We start from the raw sequence: 20,234 nt of genomic DNA, 5'->3' as shown, positions 1-20,234 counted from the left end.
TCGGCAGTTACCACGGCTATTCCCAGCGCCTGATGCCACATCGATGCAAACAAAGGCATCGAGCGCTTGGCTATTTTCCTACCGCGCGAGTAGAGAAACGAACGCCGGGCCTCCGTATATTTAGAGCCTGTGATTAGCGCCTTGCGTTGGAGGATATAAAGCGCCTAGCTCTTTTTCAATTTTCTGCTATTTATTTTTTCACTGTAAGCGCCTGCTTAAGAGTCTACCAGTGTACGGGGGATTGGACAATTTGCCCCACTTTACTTGGGCATTAGATGATTTGCCCCAGTTTACATGGGATTAGATCATTTGCCCCACTTTTCATTTTTCTTTTGATGATTTGCCCTTTTCAATTACTGAAATCATTTTCGAATTTCTATCCCTTTTTCCCCCATGCGAAAAGACACCGTTGCCCCTGTGGCTAATTTACAATTTGGTACTGTACAGATCTTTTCTCTTTACAAGGCCACGTCCAACCGAAGCAACTAATTAACAGGGAACAAATCGTATCTACTTTCTTTACATGGCTCTACCCAACGGAACCAGCTACTCACAAATCATAGATTGATTCTGTTGCTTGTGACGTCAGGTTCATGGCTAGTGGAGAGGCGGATCCACCGCCGGCCACGAAGCCATCAACTCCAATGACCCCCGGACAGCGAAGCTTCACACAGATGGCCGCTGAGACGATTCCACCTACTGCCGAACAGGGAGGCGACTCTTGCATCCATGGATCACCACGATCTACTCCAGATTGGTCAGTATATGATTTCCCCTCCCTCCCACCCCACCCCAAACACACACAGTGCCACAAGCAGGGTTAGAACCTCTTGGCATGCGTCCTCGCTAGGCAGCCCCTAACGCTGCTACACTTGTAGTAACCCCTGCAACTGCAAGACAATGATGGACATATGATTATCAGGATTCAAGAGTATAAACTTCTAAAATTATCCAAATCTTTAAACCATGTGGATGAATACCTCTAGGAGGATCTTAGTTCTACTGGAAAATGAAAAGTTAAACCATTTCTTACTTGTTTCCTAACATAACAGAATGGAAGTCAGGATGTCAGCGACCTTTTTTTTACTGATTGCATACTTTGATAGACTTCCTTATCCTTAGCTTCCTGCAGTTGCATACATGTAGCATACTTTTAATAGTTGGTAACTAATTAGATGATGCCCTTATGTCCCCTTCATAACTAAAAACCTTTATTTATTTTCCAAGTAGGTCTCGGCGGGTGGCTAGTAATGATTCATATGTATCAACTATGGTAGGAAGTGTTGATTGGTCCCAGATTGAGATAGCACCAATGAATGATGACGAATTTGATGTTCCTATAATAGAAGAGAACATGTGCTCGGTGCTTGGCATCAATGACGAACCTGAGCATCGGAAAATTGTATCTGAAGCAGCCATGAAAGCCTCCATTGCAGATGTTGATGCATGTGTGGCTGATATTGATGAGGATTTACTTGCTGATGCGGCTCTTCCTGTGCCTGACCATATGCCTGAAGAGGATCACTTTTGGTATGATAAGAAACATCCTGTGATAGAGGAAGGATCTTTGTTTCGTTCAATGAACGAGTTTAGGATGCTCATCAGAACATTTGCTATTAGAGGCAAGTTTGACATCAATATCAAGGATAGTGACACTACTAGATTTTTGGGTCACTGTAAAGGAAATGCATGTCCTTGGAGAATAACTGCTAGGACAATAGAAGATGGAAAAACAGTCAGGGTACAAACTTATCTAACATGAATAGTTTTTTATGTTGAAAATATCTTTTATAAATTACTTGCAACTGATGGTTTGTATTGTGTTTTCTGCAGGTTAACAAGATAGTAAAGCCTCATAAGTGTTCATCAACCGCTGCAGTGACAACAAGCATGGCAGACCAAGCATGGGTGGCAGAAAAGGCAATGGGGTATATTCAAACTGAACCAAACATTGGTGCCAGCGAGCTCCGAAAAAAGCTACAAGCCGAGTACAAATGTACTATTGGGTATCATACTGTTAACAAGGGAAAAGAAAGGGCCAAGAATAGTTTATATGGGACCTGGGGAAAAAGCTTTCAGTCGTTATTGAACTTCAAAGCTGAGATTGATAAAAGATCTCCCGGTAGCATTGTCGAGGTTGATGTCAAGAGGGAAAGAGGTGAAGTGCATTTTCGCAGATTTTTTATGGCACTTAAGCCGTGCATTGATGGCTTCTTGGCTGGTTGTAGACCATATGTCAGTGTAGACTCCACATTTTTGACTAGAAAGTGGAATGGTCAATTAGAAGCATGTACAACACTAGATGGACAAAATTGGATGTTTCCTTTAGCATTTGGTTTCTTTGCTACGGAGACCGAGGATAACTGGATTTGGTTTATGCAACAACTGCATAGGGCAATAGGACATCTTCAAACTCTAGCTATTTGTACTGATGCATGCAAAGGGTTAGAGAATGCAGTTAAAATTGTGTTTCCTCAAGCTGAGCAAAGGGAGTGCTTTAGGCATCTAATGGCAAACTTCAAAAAAAAGTTTCATGGAGATGTTTTTGGTCGCATGTGGCCAGCAGCCAAGGCTTATCGTCTGGAAACATTTAACTATCATATGGCCAAGATATTTGAAGCTGAACCTGCAGTGAGTGTCTACTTGTGTACCTATCATAACTTAAAGTGGATGAGATGCGACTTCAACACAGAAATAAAATGTGATTACATTCACAATAATCTAGCCGAGTGCTTCAATAGCTGGATCAAAGGAACAAAAGAGCTGCCCATGGATGAGCTAGCCGATGCAATAAGAGAGAAAATTATGATACTTGTTTATAGAAGGAGAAGGATTGGGGAAATGCTTCAGGGAGAGATATTGCCTGCCATCATTCAACAAATAAATAATAGAACTAGGCAACTTGACCATTTGGTTGTTGGAAGATCAACGGGAGAAAGTTGTGAGGTGAAGGACACTAGCAAAAATAATCTTAGGCATGTTGTGAAGATAGGCAGCCGTGAGTGCACTTGCCTAGAATGGCAACACACTGGAAAGCCCTGTGAGCATGCACTTGCATTCCTTATAGAGACGGCAGATGTAAATTTTCATCCATATGTACATGAGTACTACTCCGTGAGTAGGTTCCGGGCTGCCTATGCTGGAGAGATTGAACCAATCACAGACAAGTCTCAATGGCCTCATGTTAATATAGATTTTGAAATGGTGCCACCGGTTTTAAAGAGCTCTGTTGGGAGACGGAGGAAGCAGAGAATCAAAAGTTGCCTTGAAGAAGGTGGTGGTGGTGGCAGCAAACGGAAGAAAAAAGATGATAATGGCAAAACAAATAGCCAAGAAGGAGGTGAGAAAGAGAAGGAAAAAGAAAAGAAGAGATTTGGCAGTAAAAATAGGTGCAAAGAATGTGGGATATTGGGGCACAGGAAAGCAACTTGCAAACAAAATGAAGCTAAAAAGAGGTAACCCATGCACTAGTATCTCGTCTATATTAGTATCAAATTAGAAATATTATACCATTGGTAACATCCGGTGTGATTGAACTTTCTAGTGACGTGTCTGCGCATGAGCTCGCTCCAGTTGTTGTTGCGACACCTACACGCACAACAACAATAACACTGCCTCCCAGCCTTCATAACAGCCCTGGGCCTATCACAAGGAGGTAACTATTATATCTGTCGTATGAACATTTGATTCATGCAAAAGAAAAATCTTACTTTTATAACATTGGTGTGTAAACATGCAGGAGGCTTGCTATGGCCATAGCTGGAGACGATGCATCACAGCCATGTGGGACAACTATTGATTCTGTAGCATCACCTACTTCTCACTTCCCTTCACGCTCTACAACATGCAAGAAAAAGTTGACCCCAAAGAGGAAGAAGCTCTAATCTTAGTGCATTGAATTGCTATTTTAAATTCTGAGATGTGTTGAAATTTGTCAATTTCAGACAAATTTCAAAGATATTTTTTGCTTGATGTAAACTCGGATTAATTTATCATTTCATTTGAACCGAGCAACCTTTTTGTGGCATCAGTTTGTGATTTCGGTGTGATCTATTCTCTCAATTCCATGTGCTAAGTGAACATATGTTGTCGGTCTATTTTGTTTTATCTATGAAGCTGTTATATGCTGCCAATTTCCAACAAAGTGCATATGGCAGGATGCACAGCATATATATAGATCTCTCACCTGTGACTAAAGGAGATCCAACAATAGATGAAGCATATATTTTCAGTGTGATACAATTAGAGTCTGAAGCATCTGGAGGAGATAACTGAACGAAGTATTTTATACAATGTACCCAGCTCCATGATTGAAGTAGTACCAGCTGCTAGGGTAATTAGTACTATCAACACTGTCGTCCAACCATGGCTATTACCGGCAACGCAATAAGCTCAGACACAAAAAAATTGTAAATCCATGAATCACTAGAAGAACTTAGTTTTTACCAGCAACGAGCGCACCTTCTGCAGCTCCGAGTTGCAGCGGGAGCCCCGGGTACCCGCCGGTCCGCCGAGCTGCAGCGGGATTCACCGCGGTGGACCGCCGAGCTGCAACGGGAGCCGCCTCCCAGGGCCGAGGAGCTGCAGCGGGAGCCGCCGCGCCGGGCCGACGACCTGCAGTGGGAGCTGCCGCGCCGGGCCGCCGAGCTGCCGAGCTGCAGCGGGAGCCGCCTCGCCGGGCCGAGGAGCTGCAGCTGGAGCCACCGTGCACCGGGCCGACGATCTGCACCGGGAGCTGCTGCGCGGGGCCGCTGCTGCCAAGATGGGGGTCAAGGTGCCGTCGTCGGCCTCCTCCATTAGCTTCCTGTGGTATGATTATTGGGGAATGAAGAACAGAGGAAAGGCGTTGAACTAGAGAATAGTGGGGTCCCGAGAATAGTGAGCTCGTCGATGGAACTAGGACCAGTCCAAAAGCAGAGAAGATTATAGAAGAATTGTAAATTAGCCACAGGGGCAATTGTGTCTTTTCGCATGGGAAAAAAGGGATAGAAATTCGAAAATGATTTCAGTAATTGAAAAGGGCAAATCATCAAAATAAAAATAAAAAGTGGGGCAAATGATCTAATCCCATGTAAACTGGGGCAAATCATCTCATGCCAAGTAAAGTGGGGCAAATTGTCCAATCTCCCGCGATTCTCCTCTCCTCTCCTCTCCTCTCTCTCGATTCTCCTCGCGCCGCCATGCCGTTCTTCCTCTGCCTCCGTGCGTGCTCCGAGCCCCTCCTCTTCCTCGTGCCGCCAGCCTCCTCATCTCTCCTCATTGGCCGTCGCTCCTAAGTCGTGGAGATCCTCGCCGTGGTTGTAGGGTCCAAGCAAAGACGAAGAGGAGACCCCAAGATCCAGCCGCGCCTTCTTCTCACCCTCGATCTGCTCCTCTTGGGCTCTTCGTTCGGATGGATGAAGCTCTCGTCGATGGGCACGGCGACGGCGACGTTTAGAGGCGACGCTCAACTATGCGTGGGAGATGGCGTGGAAGAGCAGCTCGCGGATGACGACTATGATGTTGCCTGGATGTTTGACGATGACGAGTCTCTCAAGCTCGTCGCCGGCCGTCGAATCGTCTTCAAGCTAGCTTCACGCGCTGGTGAGTCCAATCCAGCCCAGCCCCTCCCCCGTGAGAGTGCAGCTCTATCGAGCCCGAGGTGACCCCATGGCAAGGCAGGAGACACCGCACCTTGCCACTTTCTCAGGTGCATGCTGCCATCTCTCTCTCTCTCTCTCTCTCTCTCTCTCTCTCTCTCTCTCTCTCTCTCTCTCCCCCACAGAGTACTCATCTCAGTTTGCCTACAAGGTGTTCGATGAAAGTTTAACAAGGCTGTAGGGAAATATTACTCTTTGAAATGTTTAAGCTATGATGTCTACTTACCAACTAAAAGAAGAGCTGAATGTTGTAGCTATCAAAACCATGACAACTAGGCTACATGCTTTAGAATCGGACATCATGGTGTTTAATTCATCTTTATCCATGATTGAAATCAATAACTGAAGGAGATAGATAGAGTTAATTTCCTGCTTGTGTTTCGCATGGTTCCATCCAATTGATGCATACTAGTGGAATCAGCTCCATTTGTTTACCAGGATGGTCAATTTGGTTCCATCATGGTTCCATCCAGGAGTTAATTGTTTTGGCCTTTATTAATACAGTCCCATGCCGAACAAGAGAAGGTGAGGACGACGAGCTAAGGTCAGCCACCTTTCAATTCGCCCTGCGTGTTCGTGGTGGCCTGATGATGCCGGATGTTGTGGCTGGGCTGGAGTACGCCCTCGAGACCATTTGCTAGGGCGACACCATGTTTCCCCATCGCCATCATCCTCGCTGCAGGTGCGCTTCATTGCAGGACCCCCTCCCTCCTCTCCCCCAGCTCACCTACGATCTTCTTATTTTGTGGTTCAATAGAATGGAACACTTGGATCCATGCCCGCCCGCCACCCACCAGCTGTAATGCAGGGAGGTTAAGCCATGAGCGTAGAGTTGCCATTGCTAAAAATGGTGGTGCTACTGAGCTGTAGTCGACACAGCGGAAGTGCCGTGTGCCATGTCCATTGGCTGAGCGGCTAGGTGGAGTTGCCGCTATTGAAAATGGTGGTGGTACCATGAGGAAGCAGTGAACTTGCACTGCCTTAAATGCACCAACGATGGTGTTATTCAAAGATTTCTTAAGCTAGAATATCGATATTTAGTTTGGATGAAATAGTTAGGTCTATCGCAAAAGGCATGACTATCTTGCCTAAATAAATGCTTTATGCCCGTACCATATACTTTCTCCAGTCGAAAACTTCCCTTTATTTTGTAGGAAACAAGAGAAAAAGCTAGTTCTGATCTCATGGTGTGCATGTAGTATTGTGGAACTCCCATGCTCTAAAAAGGGCAACCAAATTGTGCAGATTAATCTCTTGCTTGGATGTTTCTGACGAACTATGACCGCTTTATAATTTTGTTCCTGGTATGGATTGTTCATTGCCATTTTATTATTTTTCCTGATAATATATGGATGTTCATTGCATAATCCATTTGCTTTTCATCCGTGTTTTACTATTTTTTTATGGTCATGTTCTATTGTGTATCTTTGTAAAGAATCAGCAAATTATTTATCTGCTTGTTGCTACACAAGGATTATGGTTTTGCTTCACATGAAGGAGAAGAGAAAAAAAACGAAAGGTATAAATGATCTGCCCAGTAGCCATCAAGATTTTAGCTATCTTTTTTTTCTCAAACGGTCATATGATAGTATTTTTAGTGCTCTTTGTCATTTAGTTTAAATCTATGCAGTATTGCAGTTACAAATACATCTTTAGTTTAGGGGAATCTTACCAGATAAGATAGTCTAATCCTGGAGTGTCAGTAAATTTACATTTTCAGATAGGACCAGTAAAATGGATAGCATGGTTTAAGCTTGGCTCATGTATTGGTTGTGCTTTTCTTCTTCTCATTTTTCGTGAATGTTACTCACTGATTTACAGGGATGGAAGATTTGTTGCTTGATGTACGTAGCTAGCAAACAATTGGATCAGGTTTCAGGAAGTGTTCATGTACGTTTCTTTGTCGTATATTCACTGGAACATTGTTATCAAACTGTGTCATGGAGGTTCATTAGTACACATGTCCCAGTCATTAATTATTCAGTAAATGAGTGCTTATGTCCTCAACTATCGGGAGGAATAGTTGTTGGATATCAAAACTTACATTTTAACAAGCACTTCTTGCGTTATTTGTTTGTTCTTGATTTTTATTTAATCCAAAAGCCCTTGATTTGAAGACAACTGCCACTGCACACTTAGGGATGGCAGTAGCAAAACATGTTTGAAGCAGGGGCAGGAAGAAGAATTCAACAACTGAATGAGCATGATCTTCTCTTATTAGGAGGACAAGCCCTCATCTGGTAAGCTGCTGCTTCCTACGACTTCCTCTTAGTTGTAGATTAGTATAATTCATATGTTAATTGAGACGAGTTCAACAACTACATGAGCATGTGCTCCTTTCAGTAGGAGGTCAATTCCTCATTTGGTAAGCTCATGCTTCATGTAGCCTACAGCTGGCTGTTAGGTTAGTCTAATTAATTTGGTAATTGAGATGCCTTTTGAGAAATACAGAATAGTCTTACCAATTATTTTCAGTTGGCTGCTAGATTAGTCTAATTCATGATTTTTAATAGCTAACAAGTGACTCGTCGTCTGAGGAAGAAGAGCAACCAGAGCAATCGACAATGTGCGAGTATGTCTGCTTCATGCTTTACAGGGAGCCGGATGGCTGTCCTAAATAGAGGGTCGATGTTGTGAACATATTCGCAGGAGGCGCCATGGCGCAGGCCTTTGCACGAGGTGAAGTTGGGAACATCTTCATATCCTGATCATCTGAAAATCTTTTCTGCTTGCTATAGTACTCTGTTTCATGATGCACTATTAAATTTATTCTAACTTTTATAAATATTAGGTGGCTGGTTAATTTATCCACCCATTAGGTTTCTCACTTTTTCTTCTCAATTTTATAAATGTCCGGTGCTTGAAGAATCACATTATTTTCACTATATTAGTATATGAGGATTGAGTTTGTTTCTTATTTATTTTGAAAGTGAGTATCAGTTTTGATTAGTCATTATATTTGACCCTTTGATAGTGAGTTGATAGAAAAATTTCTCATTTCAAAATCCCTCGCTTCATCCCCTCCTCTTCGAAGATCTATTCGTTTTGTGAATTTTTTGTTTCAGGTTCTGAAGAGGAGGTTTCTGCACCCTGGTTCATGTCTTTAGTGGGAAAATTAATGTGATGCCTGGCTGATTGGTGGTGAATCAGATCTAGCACAGAATCACATGTTACATCATTACCATTATGAGTATGGTTTAAGTATCTTTGGTTGAATTCGTGGATTGTCTCTTCTGCAGTTTGTGGATTGTTATCCTTCATTAAGGTGTTTTGATTGACTAAATAGAAGCGGATCAAGAACCTTTGTCCTTGGTCCTCTAATGCCACCCTTTGTATGATATTTTTGTCATCTAGATTTGATTATGTTCATATTGATAGTAATTCCTCTTGTGTTTTTCTTAGTAATTGCACGGAGATCCCTTTTGTGATTGCTTAGTAATTGCTCGTGTGTTTTTTCTTCTCAGTACTTCTCGTTGTCCTTCACCGGAATACCAGTTAAAAACATGCCTATCAAATCTCCAGTTAGAAATATCAGGCCCGTGTGATAAAAGGAGCCGTTAACAACCAACTGGATGAATAACTGCTCGTGCTACATACGCGTGTGTTGAACGATTTTCCTAGCCGTTTTGTTGGAGGGTGCTAACACACATGCTAATCAAAGCATTAATCAAGGTCATGTACGTATTATACCTACCGCAAACGCGCACAGTACCGCCAAAAGTGCTGGGTACCTACCTGGCACCGCAAAAGAAGGCCTCAGGAGGCGCGCCAATGGCGCGCCCCAACCCCTAGTATAGAGATAATAAGAGTCTAAAATTAGTGCAGCGAGACAGCAAAGGTGAAAAATGAAACGGCCTCGCCATCAGAAGTTGAAAACGAGATCCCGACGGAAAGAATGGTCAGATCTCGTGGCCACGCCACGCAACATGCAGAGCCACCGCCCCGCCCCCGAAGACCACGTCCGAGAAGAAAGCAGAAGCGCACGAGCCCAACCAACCACCAGGGCGCGCGCGGCGGCGACGAGGACAACCGCCTCGCCTGCGAGACGCTCGGCATTCATGTCCGTCCCCTCCGACTCCGGCCAGGAGACACCGCGCTCGGCGACCGAGGGCGGTCGGGCGCGCCTCCAGGACGACCAGCTGGGGCAGCTCCGGGAGCTCTTCCTCCGCTTCGACCTCGACGGCGACGGCAGTCTCACCAAGCTCGAGATAGCCGCGCTGCTCCGCTCGCTCGGTCTCCGCCCCGCCGAGGGGGACGAGATCCACACACTCATCGCCTCCATGGACGCCGACGGCAACGGCACCGTGGAGTTCGACGAGCTAACCTCTTCCCTCTCGCAGCTGCTCCTCGGGCCCGGCCGCTCCTCCGTCGCCGTTGACCACGAGCAGCTAGCCGAGGCCTTCCGCGCCTTCGACCGTGACGGCAACGGATACATCTCCGCCGCCGAGCTCGCGCGCTCCATGGCGCAAATGGGGCACCCCATCTGCTACGCGGAGCTCAACGACATGATGCGCGAGGCCGACACTGACGGCGACGGCTCCATCAGCTTTGAGGAGTTCACCGCCATCATGGCCAAGTCCGCCGTCGAATTTCTCGGCCTCGCCGCGTTGTGAGCGAGGATGAAGGGATTCCTCCGCTCCCTCCGGTTAGAGCCTCGTGGGCTTGTCCTCTGTTTGTAAATTAGTCCATTCGCCTTTCTTTTTATCATTTCTGCAAATATAAGACTCCCTGGATAAAGAAATATAAAAACGTTTAGATCACTACTTTAGTTATCTAAATGCTCGTATATTTGTTTACAGAGGGAGTACATACAAATTTGAACCGTGTTATATTGAATGTGTCAATGTAAATAGATCTAATGTTGATATAGTGAATGTTTGATTTGGAATTCATATCGAGAAAATAAGAATGCAATTGCTGAAAAAAATAGGAGCATGCATTGCCCACATTGCTGTCCGGAAACTTTGATTTTGGAATAAGAGTTGTTGTGTTCTTCGGTAGTAAAATGGGCTCCTTAGGGTTGGATCACTCTCTGTTAAGCTCGTGCTTGTTAAGCTTAACAAGCAAAAAAAAAGTCAGCTCTGTTAGTTTAAAACTTGTTAACCTCGTAAGCGCTTGTTAACATACTACGGTGTGTCACGGCTAGTGGAGTGAGAGTGCGGGTATAATTTTTACGAGGGAGTATGATGACTGTATAAGAGGTGGCTTAGTTTGCTCCCTTCTATGGGTTGGGATGAGTCGATTAGATTGATAAGATAGGTTGAGATGCCATAAAATGTTGTTGTCTAATATACGAATATTGGACGTGATGTACTTATGAGCTTAACGAACTCCTCGTGAAACTTATTAGTTTGTTCATTGAGCCCATTAAGTTTAACGAATTAAAACCAATGATTGGCTCTATTTATTAAGAAACGAGCTACGAGCTTAACAAACTGAGCTCGCGAGCTATGAGCTTTTTGTCTCTTCAATAATATAAAGAATCATATGAACTTGATTTCCCCCCACAAAGATATATAGTAGCAACATGAATATTTTTGCTCCGGTCACAAATCTATGAAAACATTTGCATACTTATATGAAATAACTATCTTAAAATAGTACTCCCTCCTTCACAAATATAAGATGTTTTGAGTATTTTAGTATGGAATACATACAAACTGAGTGAACAAACACATTAAAACATGTCTATATACATCATATTCACATAAAAGATATTACATCTTATATTTGTGAATCGGAGGAAGTACAACTATTTGTATTTGGACTAAAATTCGTTGTATATGGAACTTGGTGGCGAAAATGCGGAAGGGTCTTTCTGAGCTCGAGCACACATGTGCTCGTTATCTTTCTCGTCCGCTGGCTTTCGAATACTCAACTAAGCATGTAGATGCTCAAGCGTAATGTTTTTCTCCTAACCTTTTTTTTCTACACGGCTCATGCCCACTTTGGATGCCCGCCCTAACTGACACCATTAGCATGACTCAGATGGTTGATCACGATCTGGGCCATCACGGGGGAGATCTGGGCTAACGATAGAGACCGACAAGCCCATTTTTGTATCCTACTGTAGCTACCACCACTACCCCTTCCAAAGTCCACAAGCAATCTTCCAAAGTCCGCTTATAAAGGAATCTTCCAAATTCCAACTTTTATCGACAGGTTCATTGCTGAGCTTGTTGTTCTGAAGGAGAAGGCTTAGGTGATTCCAAGGACTAGATCATCAAACACCGCATGAAGACAAACCTTGGCACGACCTAAGGCACCGCCTCGAGGTTTTGCAAAACATCATGTTGATGCAAGCGTATCAAGACCGATCAGGGCAGATCAGTAACAACATTTTGTCGCGATGACAATGGCGACTATCTTGGAAGCTAGTCTCTTACGATAGATGGCATCCGCGATACGACTACATTGGAGGGGATGGCTTGTCAGGAGGCCCTATCGTTAGCAAAAGATCTTCTTATCCATAATTTCATCATTTCATTTAACTCCAAGCATGTGGCGGGTGACATCAAAAACGGTAATCAAGGTCGTTATGGTTCAATCACTAATGAGATTAAGCTATGGGTGACAATGTTTAATTCTAAATTCATCTTCAAAGGGCTTGTCGTTAACGGTGATGTGCACAGTCTAGCGAAGTACTCTCATTGTCTCAGCCCGAGGTGCCACATTTGGCCGGCTCAACCCCATGATCCGTACTGCATCCCACATACTTTGGGTTTTTTATCAGTAAAGCTTGGCTTTACCCATAAAAAATCTTTCTGGTTAAAGCATATTTTACCACCCCATCGCAATCCACCTCGAGTAATCTTCATTGTGAGAACACACATCAAACTCAAGCAAGAGTCGAACCGCTAGCTTTTTGTGGCCATGGGATTCCGGATTTAGGTGTTTTTCTAGTGAGTCCTGGTAAAGCTCCCAGACAGCGTATTTTTTAAACGAGGTCCTCGATAACGGGACATGAAGACTCCTTTTTTATTTTATTGAAATTTCATTTTACACAATTAATTTCATTGTATTTACATTATCGAATACATCGAAATTAAAACTGAGTTAAACTATAGGATAAACAGAGTAAAATCAACTAAAGTACCCCAAAAATGGAATTTCATCAAAATCTTTATTTTTGTATATATATTATTTATTTTATTGTTTTATATCTAGCAAAATTGTAAGGTAAAAAACACAAAACATCCTGGATTCTCCATTACCCTACCTTTGGACTCGTATTTTGTTTGGACACAATCAACGGAGCCCCCCCCCCCCGACATGACAAAGCCATTCCTTTTCGCTTTCCTTCAACCACTCAGTATACTTTTTTACTAGCTTGCTTATCTTTTATCTTATCTTATTTTCCTAGATGTGCTAAGTAATGTGCGCGGTACAAAGTTCCTGGTAGAGAACTTCTTTGAGTCATCCTATTTTTCTGTTCCCAAATTTGAACTAGCTCAATTCGCAGAGTTACAAGGCTTTGCATAATTCGCCTCTGATCTCCAGCTTTCTTTCATTGATATCACAATAACAAGTGAGAAAAGGATAGTCTTTCAAGAGAAGATAGGTCTGTTTTTCATTAAGGAATTGCGGCGAGTATTGCTTGTTTCCCAGATCCGGTATCAGGACCTGTCAATAGGTGGCTTATTGGTTCCATCCTTCCCTATCATTAATTAAGGACTGGCTTGCTTCGAGAGAAAGGAAATCTGAATTCCATAGTCGTCTTCCTCACGAGCTGGAACAACTAAAGGTGTAGGTTAGAGCATGACCCGTACCAATACCTGCAAGAACAAAGGCCGCAAAATCAATATCAATATGGGCAGTAGATACATCAACCTCCTAGAGTTTATTTTCCAATATTTGAAGGGGCCAGGTCTTGGATACAAAATTGTGAACATTACTTTTCGGTGTACCAAGTTACGGTTTCAAGCGTAGCTTACTGGACATACGGTCAAGAACTTCTTGCAGCCTTCGAAAGAAGACTTTAGACATGACAGAATGCTCTCGAAACCAATTCACTTGAGTGAGACAGAGGAGAGTGGAATTTCGTGTGTAGGGGCGAAATTCGTAGATCTACGAAGGAACGCCAAAAGCAAAGGCAACTCTCTATTCATTCATTCATCTTATCTTCCATTTTAGAAAGTAGCAAGGAGCAAATAAAACGGCTGCAACAAGAAGTTTTGCACTCTAACTCGAAACGGATTTCGCGCATTGAAAGTGTCATCCCTTGCTTTGTTCTAACCGCCCTTCCTTTAAGTTTCAGTATCAGATCAAATCACGTCTTATAATAAGAAGAAATCTTTCTCGATATCAATCCCCTTGCCCCTCATTCTTTGAGAATCAGTAGGATCCTTTTTGAGTTTCTGACTTTACTTGAATGCCATTTACTGAGTTATCTTCTTTTTTCTTCTTCTGGCGAAAGCACATTTTATTATTTTATGGAAGCAAGACGAAAGGTCATTTTGCCAATCTGGGGAATAACAGTGAAAGCAATCGATCGGAGAAGCCCCCTAGTATTGAGAATGAAAAAGTGGATTCATTCCTCGGGTGTGTGTGTGTGCTTTCCACGGGCCTGATCTCGAACCTTCTTTCTTCTTATAAAGAAGAGCCGGTGAGGCATGAACTAGGTTGTAGAGTACCTTTCTAGAGTAACTCCTTGATTATGGCTTCAATTACCCTGTCTTCTGTCTTGGTCGTGTCGGAGGCTAAATTTCTCATTCAGTGGTGAGGTGTTCATAGAAAGCAAGGCCTCGCCCAACGAGTGGCGGATTTGGTATGGATGGGGTCTCGCTTGGACGCTGGGGAGATCCATAGATCTGGATAGTGTCTTTCTTGCTCAGTAAACAAGAGTACGCGCGCTACAGCTTACGCAGTGGATCTTCGGGCAACCAACCCAGCACATCCAATTCCGATCAACAACTTGGAGGTATGTCTAAGTAGCTTAAGGCATTGGTTTGCTAAATCGACACACAAGACCCACCTGCTCAGGACGCCCCGCCTGCTCAGGACGATCCCATTACGAATTTTCTGGAGGGGGACACGCTTGACCCAGCGCAAAAACCCTTTACCCTGCAGCCTGGAGGGGAACTTAGACTGGCACTTTAGATGGCCGGGCACTCCTTATTTTCATTCCAAAAAGCTGGAAAAAGAGCAAATCTCGGATAGCCTAACTTGTTTTTTTGCCGTGGAAAAGGCAGCTACTATCCCTGCTGGATTTCCAGAAAACAGAATGTACATAGGGAACCCTATTGATCAGATCAGAGACTGAACCTAGTGATCTTTCTCCTGCTGGCACCCTCACCATGATATGAGCTAAAAGCACAACGTCATGTTCCAAATACTTTAGATAAGCTCCTGCATTTTCAACAATCGTTTTACGGGTGACGTTTGCGTGATCCATATCACCCTTACTAGGCAAATCAGTTTTTAGAATAGCTTTGATTAGCCATGTAGAGCACTCATAGAGGTCCGACTTCACGTCAGTAATCTACCACACCCATGCTAGAATCTAGTAGAGTCCTGCCTGGAAGTCTGAGGACCTTTAGTACCGTACCGAACCAGCAGCCTTCGCGCCAAGCGACGACCACCCTTGTCCCTTTCCTTTTTCCATTCAGCCTACTTCTTAGCTTTGTTCCGTCAGTCTAAGGCAAAGCTTAAGTGGTTTGCCTACCTTACCCACTTGATGAAAGGGAACAAACTTCGTTTCCTTGGCGGCTTTATGGATGGATTCAGTCAGAAAAAAACTCCTTCCTTTTGAAAAAAGTAATGCTTTGCGTCTTCACTTCCGAGGGTTAGGGTATAGGCCATTTCGAGCAAGCTTTCGCTTTTTCTCCCAGGCCAAGTGGAGTATGCATGAAAGAGTCAGATGCTTCTTCTATTCTTTTCCCTGGCGCAGCTGGGCCATCCTGGACTTGAACCAGTGACCTTGCCTGTGAAGTAAATCATCGCCCCTACGATCCATCCAATTGGGAGAGAATCAATAGACTCCTTTTTGGGAGCGATTCATCCTTACCGAACACAGCATACAACTCCCCGTTGTACTGCGCTCTTCAAGTGTGCTTCTCCCCCTTCTCCCTGAAAGGATCGAGAAGAGGTGTCTAGAGGGGGGGTGAATAGACTCTAATCAAGAAAAGTTGCAATTTTTAAACTTTTAAGTTGAAGTGGAGTATTAGCACAAGTTTAAACATTCACAATACATATCAAGCAAGCATGCAAGCATGCAAGCATACAAAGAGTATATGACCAGCGGAAAGTAGAGCAAGCAAGTTGCAAGAAAGTAAAGAGAAGGGATTGGAGTGTGCAAACGCAATTTGGAGACACGGAGATTTTTTATCCGTGGTTCCGATAGGTGGTGCTATCGTACATCCACGTTGATGGAGACTTCAACCCACGAAGGTTAACGGTTGCGCGAGTCCACGGAGGGCTCCACCCACGAAGGGTCCATGAAGAAGCAACCTTGTCTATCCCACCATGGCCGTCGCCCACGAAGGACTTGCCTCACTAGGGTAGATCTTCACGAAGTAGGCGATCTCCTTGCCCTTACAAACTCCTTGGTTCAACTCCACAATCTTGACGGAGGCTCCCAAGTGACACCTAGCCAATCTAGGAGACACCACTCTCCAAGAAGTAACAAATGGCGTGTTGATGATGAAATCCTTGCTCTTGTGCTTCAAATGATAGTCTCCCCAACACTCAACTCTCTCTCATAGGATTGGATTTGGTGGAAAGAAGATTTGAGTGGAAAGCAACTTGGGGAAGGCTAGAGATCAAGATTTATGTGGTTGGAATGGAATATCTTGACCTCAACACAAGTGTAGGTGGTTCTCTCTCAGAAAATATGTATTGGAAGTGTAGGCATGTTCTGATGGCTCTCTCCACGAATGAAGAGTGGGTGGGGGGTATATATAGCCTCCACACAAAATCTAACCATTACACACAAATCACCAAACTCGGTGGGACCGAATCGTTAAACTCGGTCAGACCGATTTAGTTCATAATGTGACTGTTAGGTGTTTCGGTGGGACCGACATGTCAACTCGGTGGGACCGATATCATTAGGGTTAGGGCATAACGTAATCTCGGTGAGACCGATTACACAAACTCGGTGAGACTGATTTTGGTAATAGACAAACAGAGAGTTGGTCAGGCAAACTCGGTGGGACCGATTCGCTCATCTCGGTTAGACCGAAACGTTATGAAGGGGTGACAGAGAGTTTGCATTGCAATCTCGGTGGGAGAGACCGAAATTATTGCAAGAGACAACAGAGAGTTTGCAATCCCATCTCGGTGAGACTGAGATCCCTATCGGTGAGACCAAGATCCCTATCGGTGAGACCGAAAAGACTAGGGTTTCTGGCAGTGGCTATGTCAAGTGAACTCGGTGGCACCGGATAGAAAGAATCGGTGGGTCCGAGTTGGACTTTTGGTTTGGGACATATATGGATATGAGAAAGTGGTTGAGGTCTTTGGAGCATATCACTAAGCACTTTGAGCAAGCAAGCCATTAAGCAACACCTCATCCCCTCTTGATAGTATTAGCTTTCCTATGGACTCAATGTGATCTTGGACCACTAAAATAGAAAATGTAGAGTCCTGAGCTTTGAGCTTGAGCCAATCCTTTGTCTTCAGCATCTTGAAGAGGTTCCACATCCTCTAGTCCATGCCACTCCATTGTTGAACTTATCTGAAACATACTAGGTAGAAACATTAGTCCAACAAGAGATATGTTGACATTAATTACCAAAATCACCCAGGGAGCACTTGTGCTTTCAATCTCCCCCTTTTTGGTAATTGATGACAACATACATCAAAGCTTTAGATAAAGATATAGAGAACAACAAGTAAAGCTTTGGAAAGACATGTAACATGCATAGGCTCCCCCTATATGTATGCACTCATGTAAATATGGAACATAGGAGCATGTGAATGCATAAGCATGACAGAGTAATCCATGTGTTACATGTATCTTGGCCATATGCATCAGAGCAACTGATTCGAATATAGGAAATGTAACTTCATGCACATGAGTCCTTCTTGCAAACAGTATGTACAACAGCAAGAGATCCTCATACACATGACTGTAGATGCATATACTTACCTTGTGGTCTTGAGTTGGCTTAGAAGAGAATGAACCTGAGTAAACAAGGTTAGATAACACAGATACATCTACTAGCCGGAGCAAACAAAAGAACCACAAAAGTACCAAGACTGGGATGACATGTATAAAGTGAGTACTGAGTACTCTGTTGATATAGACATGTCCCCAAAAGTAAAGATGTGCAATAAAATCAGAGATTTCCTTCCCTTAGATGTCTTGCTCCCCCTGAATCTTGCATGGGATATTGGGAGAAGATAGGGAACAGAAAATCAGAGCAAAAGAAAAGAAACAGAGCTAATGCAAGCAATCAAATATGAACATGTCTTTCCCCTCTTAAAGACATGTAATTTCTCTCCTCTTGAACACCAAGCATCTGAGGTTGAGTTTCTTACACACACTCCCCCTGAGTATCCTCTCCCCCTATAGAAATGATTAAGCATAGAGCTTTGATGTGATCCCTCTCTCCCCCTTTGACATCAATTTCCAAGAAGGGCTCTTCTGGATGTTTGTTTTATTGCAAAAGGGTTTGGTCCTTGAGTCACAAAGCAAAGCGAATGTGATGCTGGTAGAGAACAAGAGTCATTGAGTGGAGCTGGAGCAAAAAGACTGCAGAAATAAGTGGCAAGTTGTCTTTCCTGTAGTGAAATCGGTAGCACCGAGTTGTGTGCTTCGGTGGCACCGAGAGAATTCGGTTGGGCCGAAGAAAACAAACCGGTGTGACCGAGTCCATCACAGAGAAACACTTGTCACCTCAGCTCACTAGGCACTTAAGATCTCACAAGGATTTGCAAGGAATTAGCTAAAAGATTTGCAAAGAATTGGATGCAGAAAATGCAGAACAAGAAGAAATAAAAAGATCTAGATGAAGTTTTTTTTGAAAGGGGAAACACAAATACATGAGACAAATGCAAGAGGAAACACAAGAGAACTTCATCTAGAATTGGGCGGCGACAAAGTCACCTATGTTAGAGTATATTGACTTAGGAGTCAAGTGAGGCACTTGATCATAGGTCATACTCATCGTTTAAGCTCAAAATGGGGTTACCATTTTTCGTTTAAGCATCTTGATGTATTCACATCTTGTTGAGTTGCTTTGCCCCATGATTTGGAGTAAAGCTTCTCTAAGATGGAATAACATACCTTGGGTGGTGGTGTTGATCTTGGTCATGTAGTTGAACTTGTGTGGGTTGCTCAAGGTTGATGTAGCTCATCAGAGTTGGGAGCACCACTTGGAATTTGAGTTCATCTACCTACATGGGTTAGTTTTGCAAGGAAGAGCACTTGTGTATCCAAAATGACAATCATAAATCTTAATGTAGAATTTGTCAAAGGATATGTTTGAAGAGTTTTGTGCTTCCTTGTCTTCAACCACCATTGTGTAGAGACTTGATGATGTAGAGATTGCTCAAGATGTGAGTGAGTTGCAATCTCATGGATTTAGATTCATCCAAGTACCTACAAGGGTTAGATAGCATGCAAGGGTGCAAAAATATCCAAGACATATAGATAGCATCATGAAAGAAATATCAAGGATTAGTCAAAGGCTCATGCCTTGCATGTATCCAAATGGAGTTCCTACTCCAAGTTTGAAGCATCAATGATGTTCAATTCACCTCTCAAACGGCAAAAGACTTTCTCATCAAGCGGTTTGGTAAATATATCCGCTAATTGCTTATCGGTGCGAACATGCTTAAGATCAATGTCCCCTTTGGCAACATGATCTCGAATGAAATGATGACGAACTTCAATATGCTTAGTTCGAGAATGTTGCACGGGATTGTGAGCAATCTTAATAGCACTTTCATTGTCACAAAGCAATGGAACATGTTTCACATATATCCCATAATCTTTAAGAGTTTGGGTCATCCAAAGTAATTGAGCACAACATGATCCAGCAGCAATGTATTCCGCTTCGGCGGTGGATAAGGATACCGAGTTTTGTTTCTTGGAGGACCAAGACACAAGAGATCTACCAAGAAATTGACAAGTACCCGAAGTGGACTTTCTATCAACCTTGTCTCCGGCATAGTCCGAATCGGAGTAACCAACAAGATCGAAAGAAGACCTCTTAGGATACCAAATGCCAAAATTTGGTGTGTGTATTAAGTATCTCACTATCCTTTTCACAGCCTTAAGATGACACTCTTTAGGGGCCGCTTGATATCGTGCACACATGCACACACTTAGCATAATATCAGGACGAGAGGCACATAGATATAACAATGAACCAATCATAGAGCGGTAAACTTTTTGATCAACCGGTTCACCATCCTTAGTCAAGTCAAGATGTCCACTAGTAGGCATGGGTGTAGACATACCTTTGCATTCTTGCATATTGAACTTCTTGAATAAGTCCTTGGTGTACTTTGTTTGAGAGACAAAGGTACCTTCCTTAGTTTGCTTGATTTGCAAACCAAGAAAGAATTTGAGTTCACTCATCATAGACATCTCAAACTTCTCCGACATTAGCTTTCCAAACTTCTCACTAAAATGAGGGTTAGTTG

The 20,234-nt window shown here is 43.4% G+C and overlaps 2 protein-coding genes across 6 annotated transcripts; both read left to right on the top strand.

Moving 5' to 3' along the window:
• The first annotated feature begins 1,312 nt into the window (after positions 1–1,312).
• On the top strand, positions 1,313–3,884 carry LOC123076274 (uncharacterized). The gene is made up of 4 exons (XM_044498614.1): positions 1,313–1,741; positions 1,834–3,455; positions 3,545–3,655; positions 3,740–3,884. The coding sequence occupies exons 1-4, from the start codon at positions 1,313–1,315 to the stop codon at positions 3,882–3,884; spliced, it is 2,307 nt and encodes a 768-aa protein (XP_044354549.1).
• A 1,197-nt stretch (positions 3,885–5,081) lies between these two features.
• LOC123078521 (probable calcium-binding protein CML14) lies at positions 5,082–10,527 on the top strand. Of its 5 annotated transcripts, XM_044501061.1 has the most exons (6): positions 5,082–5,689; positions 6,144–6,943; positions 7,075–7,158; positions 7,461–7,529; positions 7,779–7,879; positions 8,153–10,527. In XM_044501061.1, exon 6 carries the CDS (start codon positions 9,485–9,487, stop codon positions 10,250–10,252), a length of 768 nt encoding a protein of 255 aa, XP_044356996.1. In that variant the 5' UTR covers positions 5,082–5,689; positions 6,144–6,943; positions 7,075–7,158; positions 7,461–7,529; positions 7,779–7,879; positions 8,153–9,484; the 3' UTR covers positions 10,253–10,527. The 5 variants fall into 5 exon arrangements, with proteins under 5 accessions (XP_044356996.1, XP_044356995.1, XP_044356994.1 ...); XM_044501060.1 differs by having other exon boundaries at positions 7,075–7,879; XM_044501059.1 differs by having other exon boundaries at positions 6,144–7,879; positions 8,153–8,318; positions 8,705–10,527.
• The last annotated feature ends 9,707 nt before the right edge of the window (positions 10,528–20,234 follow it).

Source organism: Triticum aestivum, chromosome 3D (assembly GCF_018294505.1).
Source record: "Triticum aestivum cultivar Chinese Spring chromosome 3D, IWGSC CS RefSeq v2.1, whole genome shotgun sequence".
Classification (NCBI taxonomy): domain Eukaryota; kingdom Viridiplantae; phylum Streptophyta; class Magnoliopsida; order Poales; family Poaceae; genus Triticum; species Triticum aestivum.
Note: the sequence above shows the minus strand (reverse complement) of the source record. Positions and strands in the feature narration are given on the sequence as shown.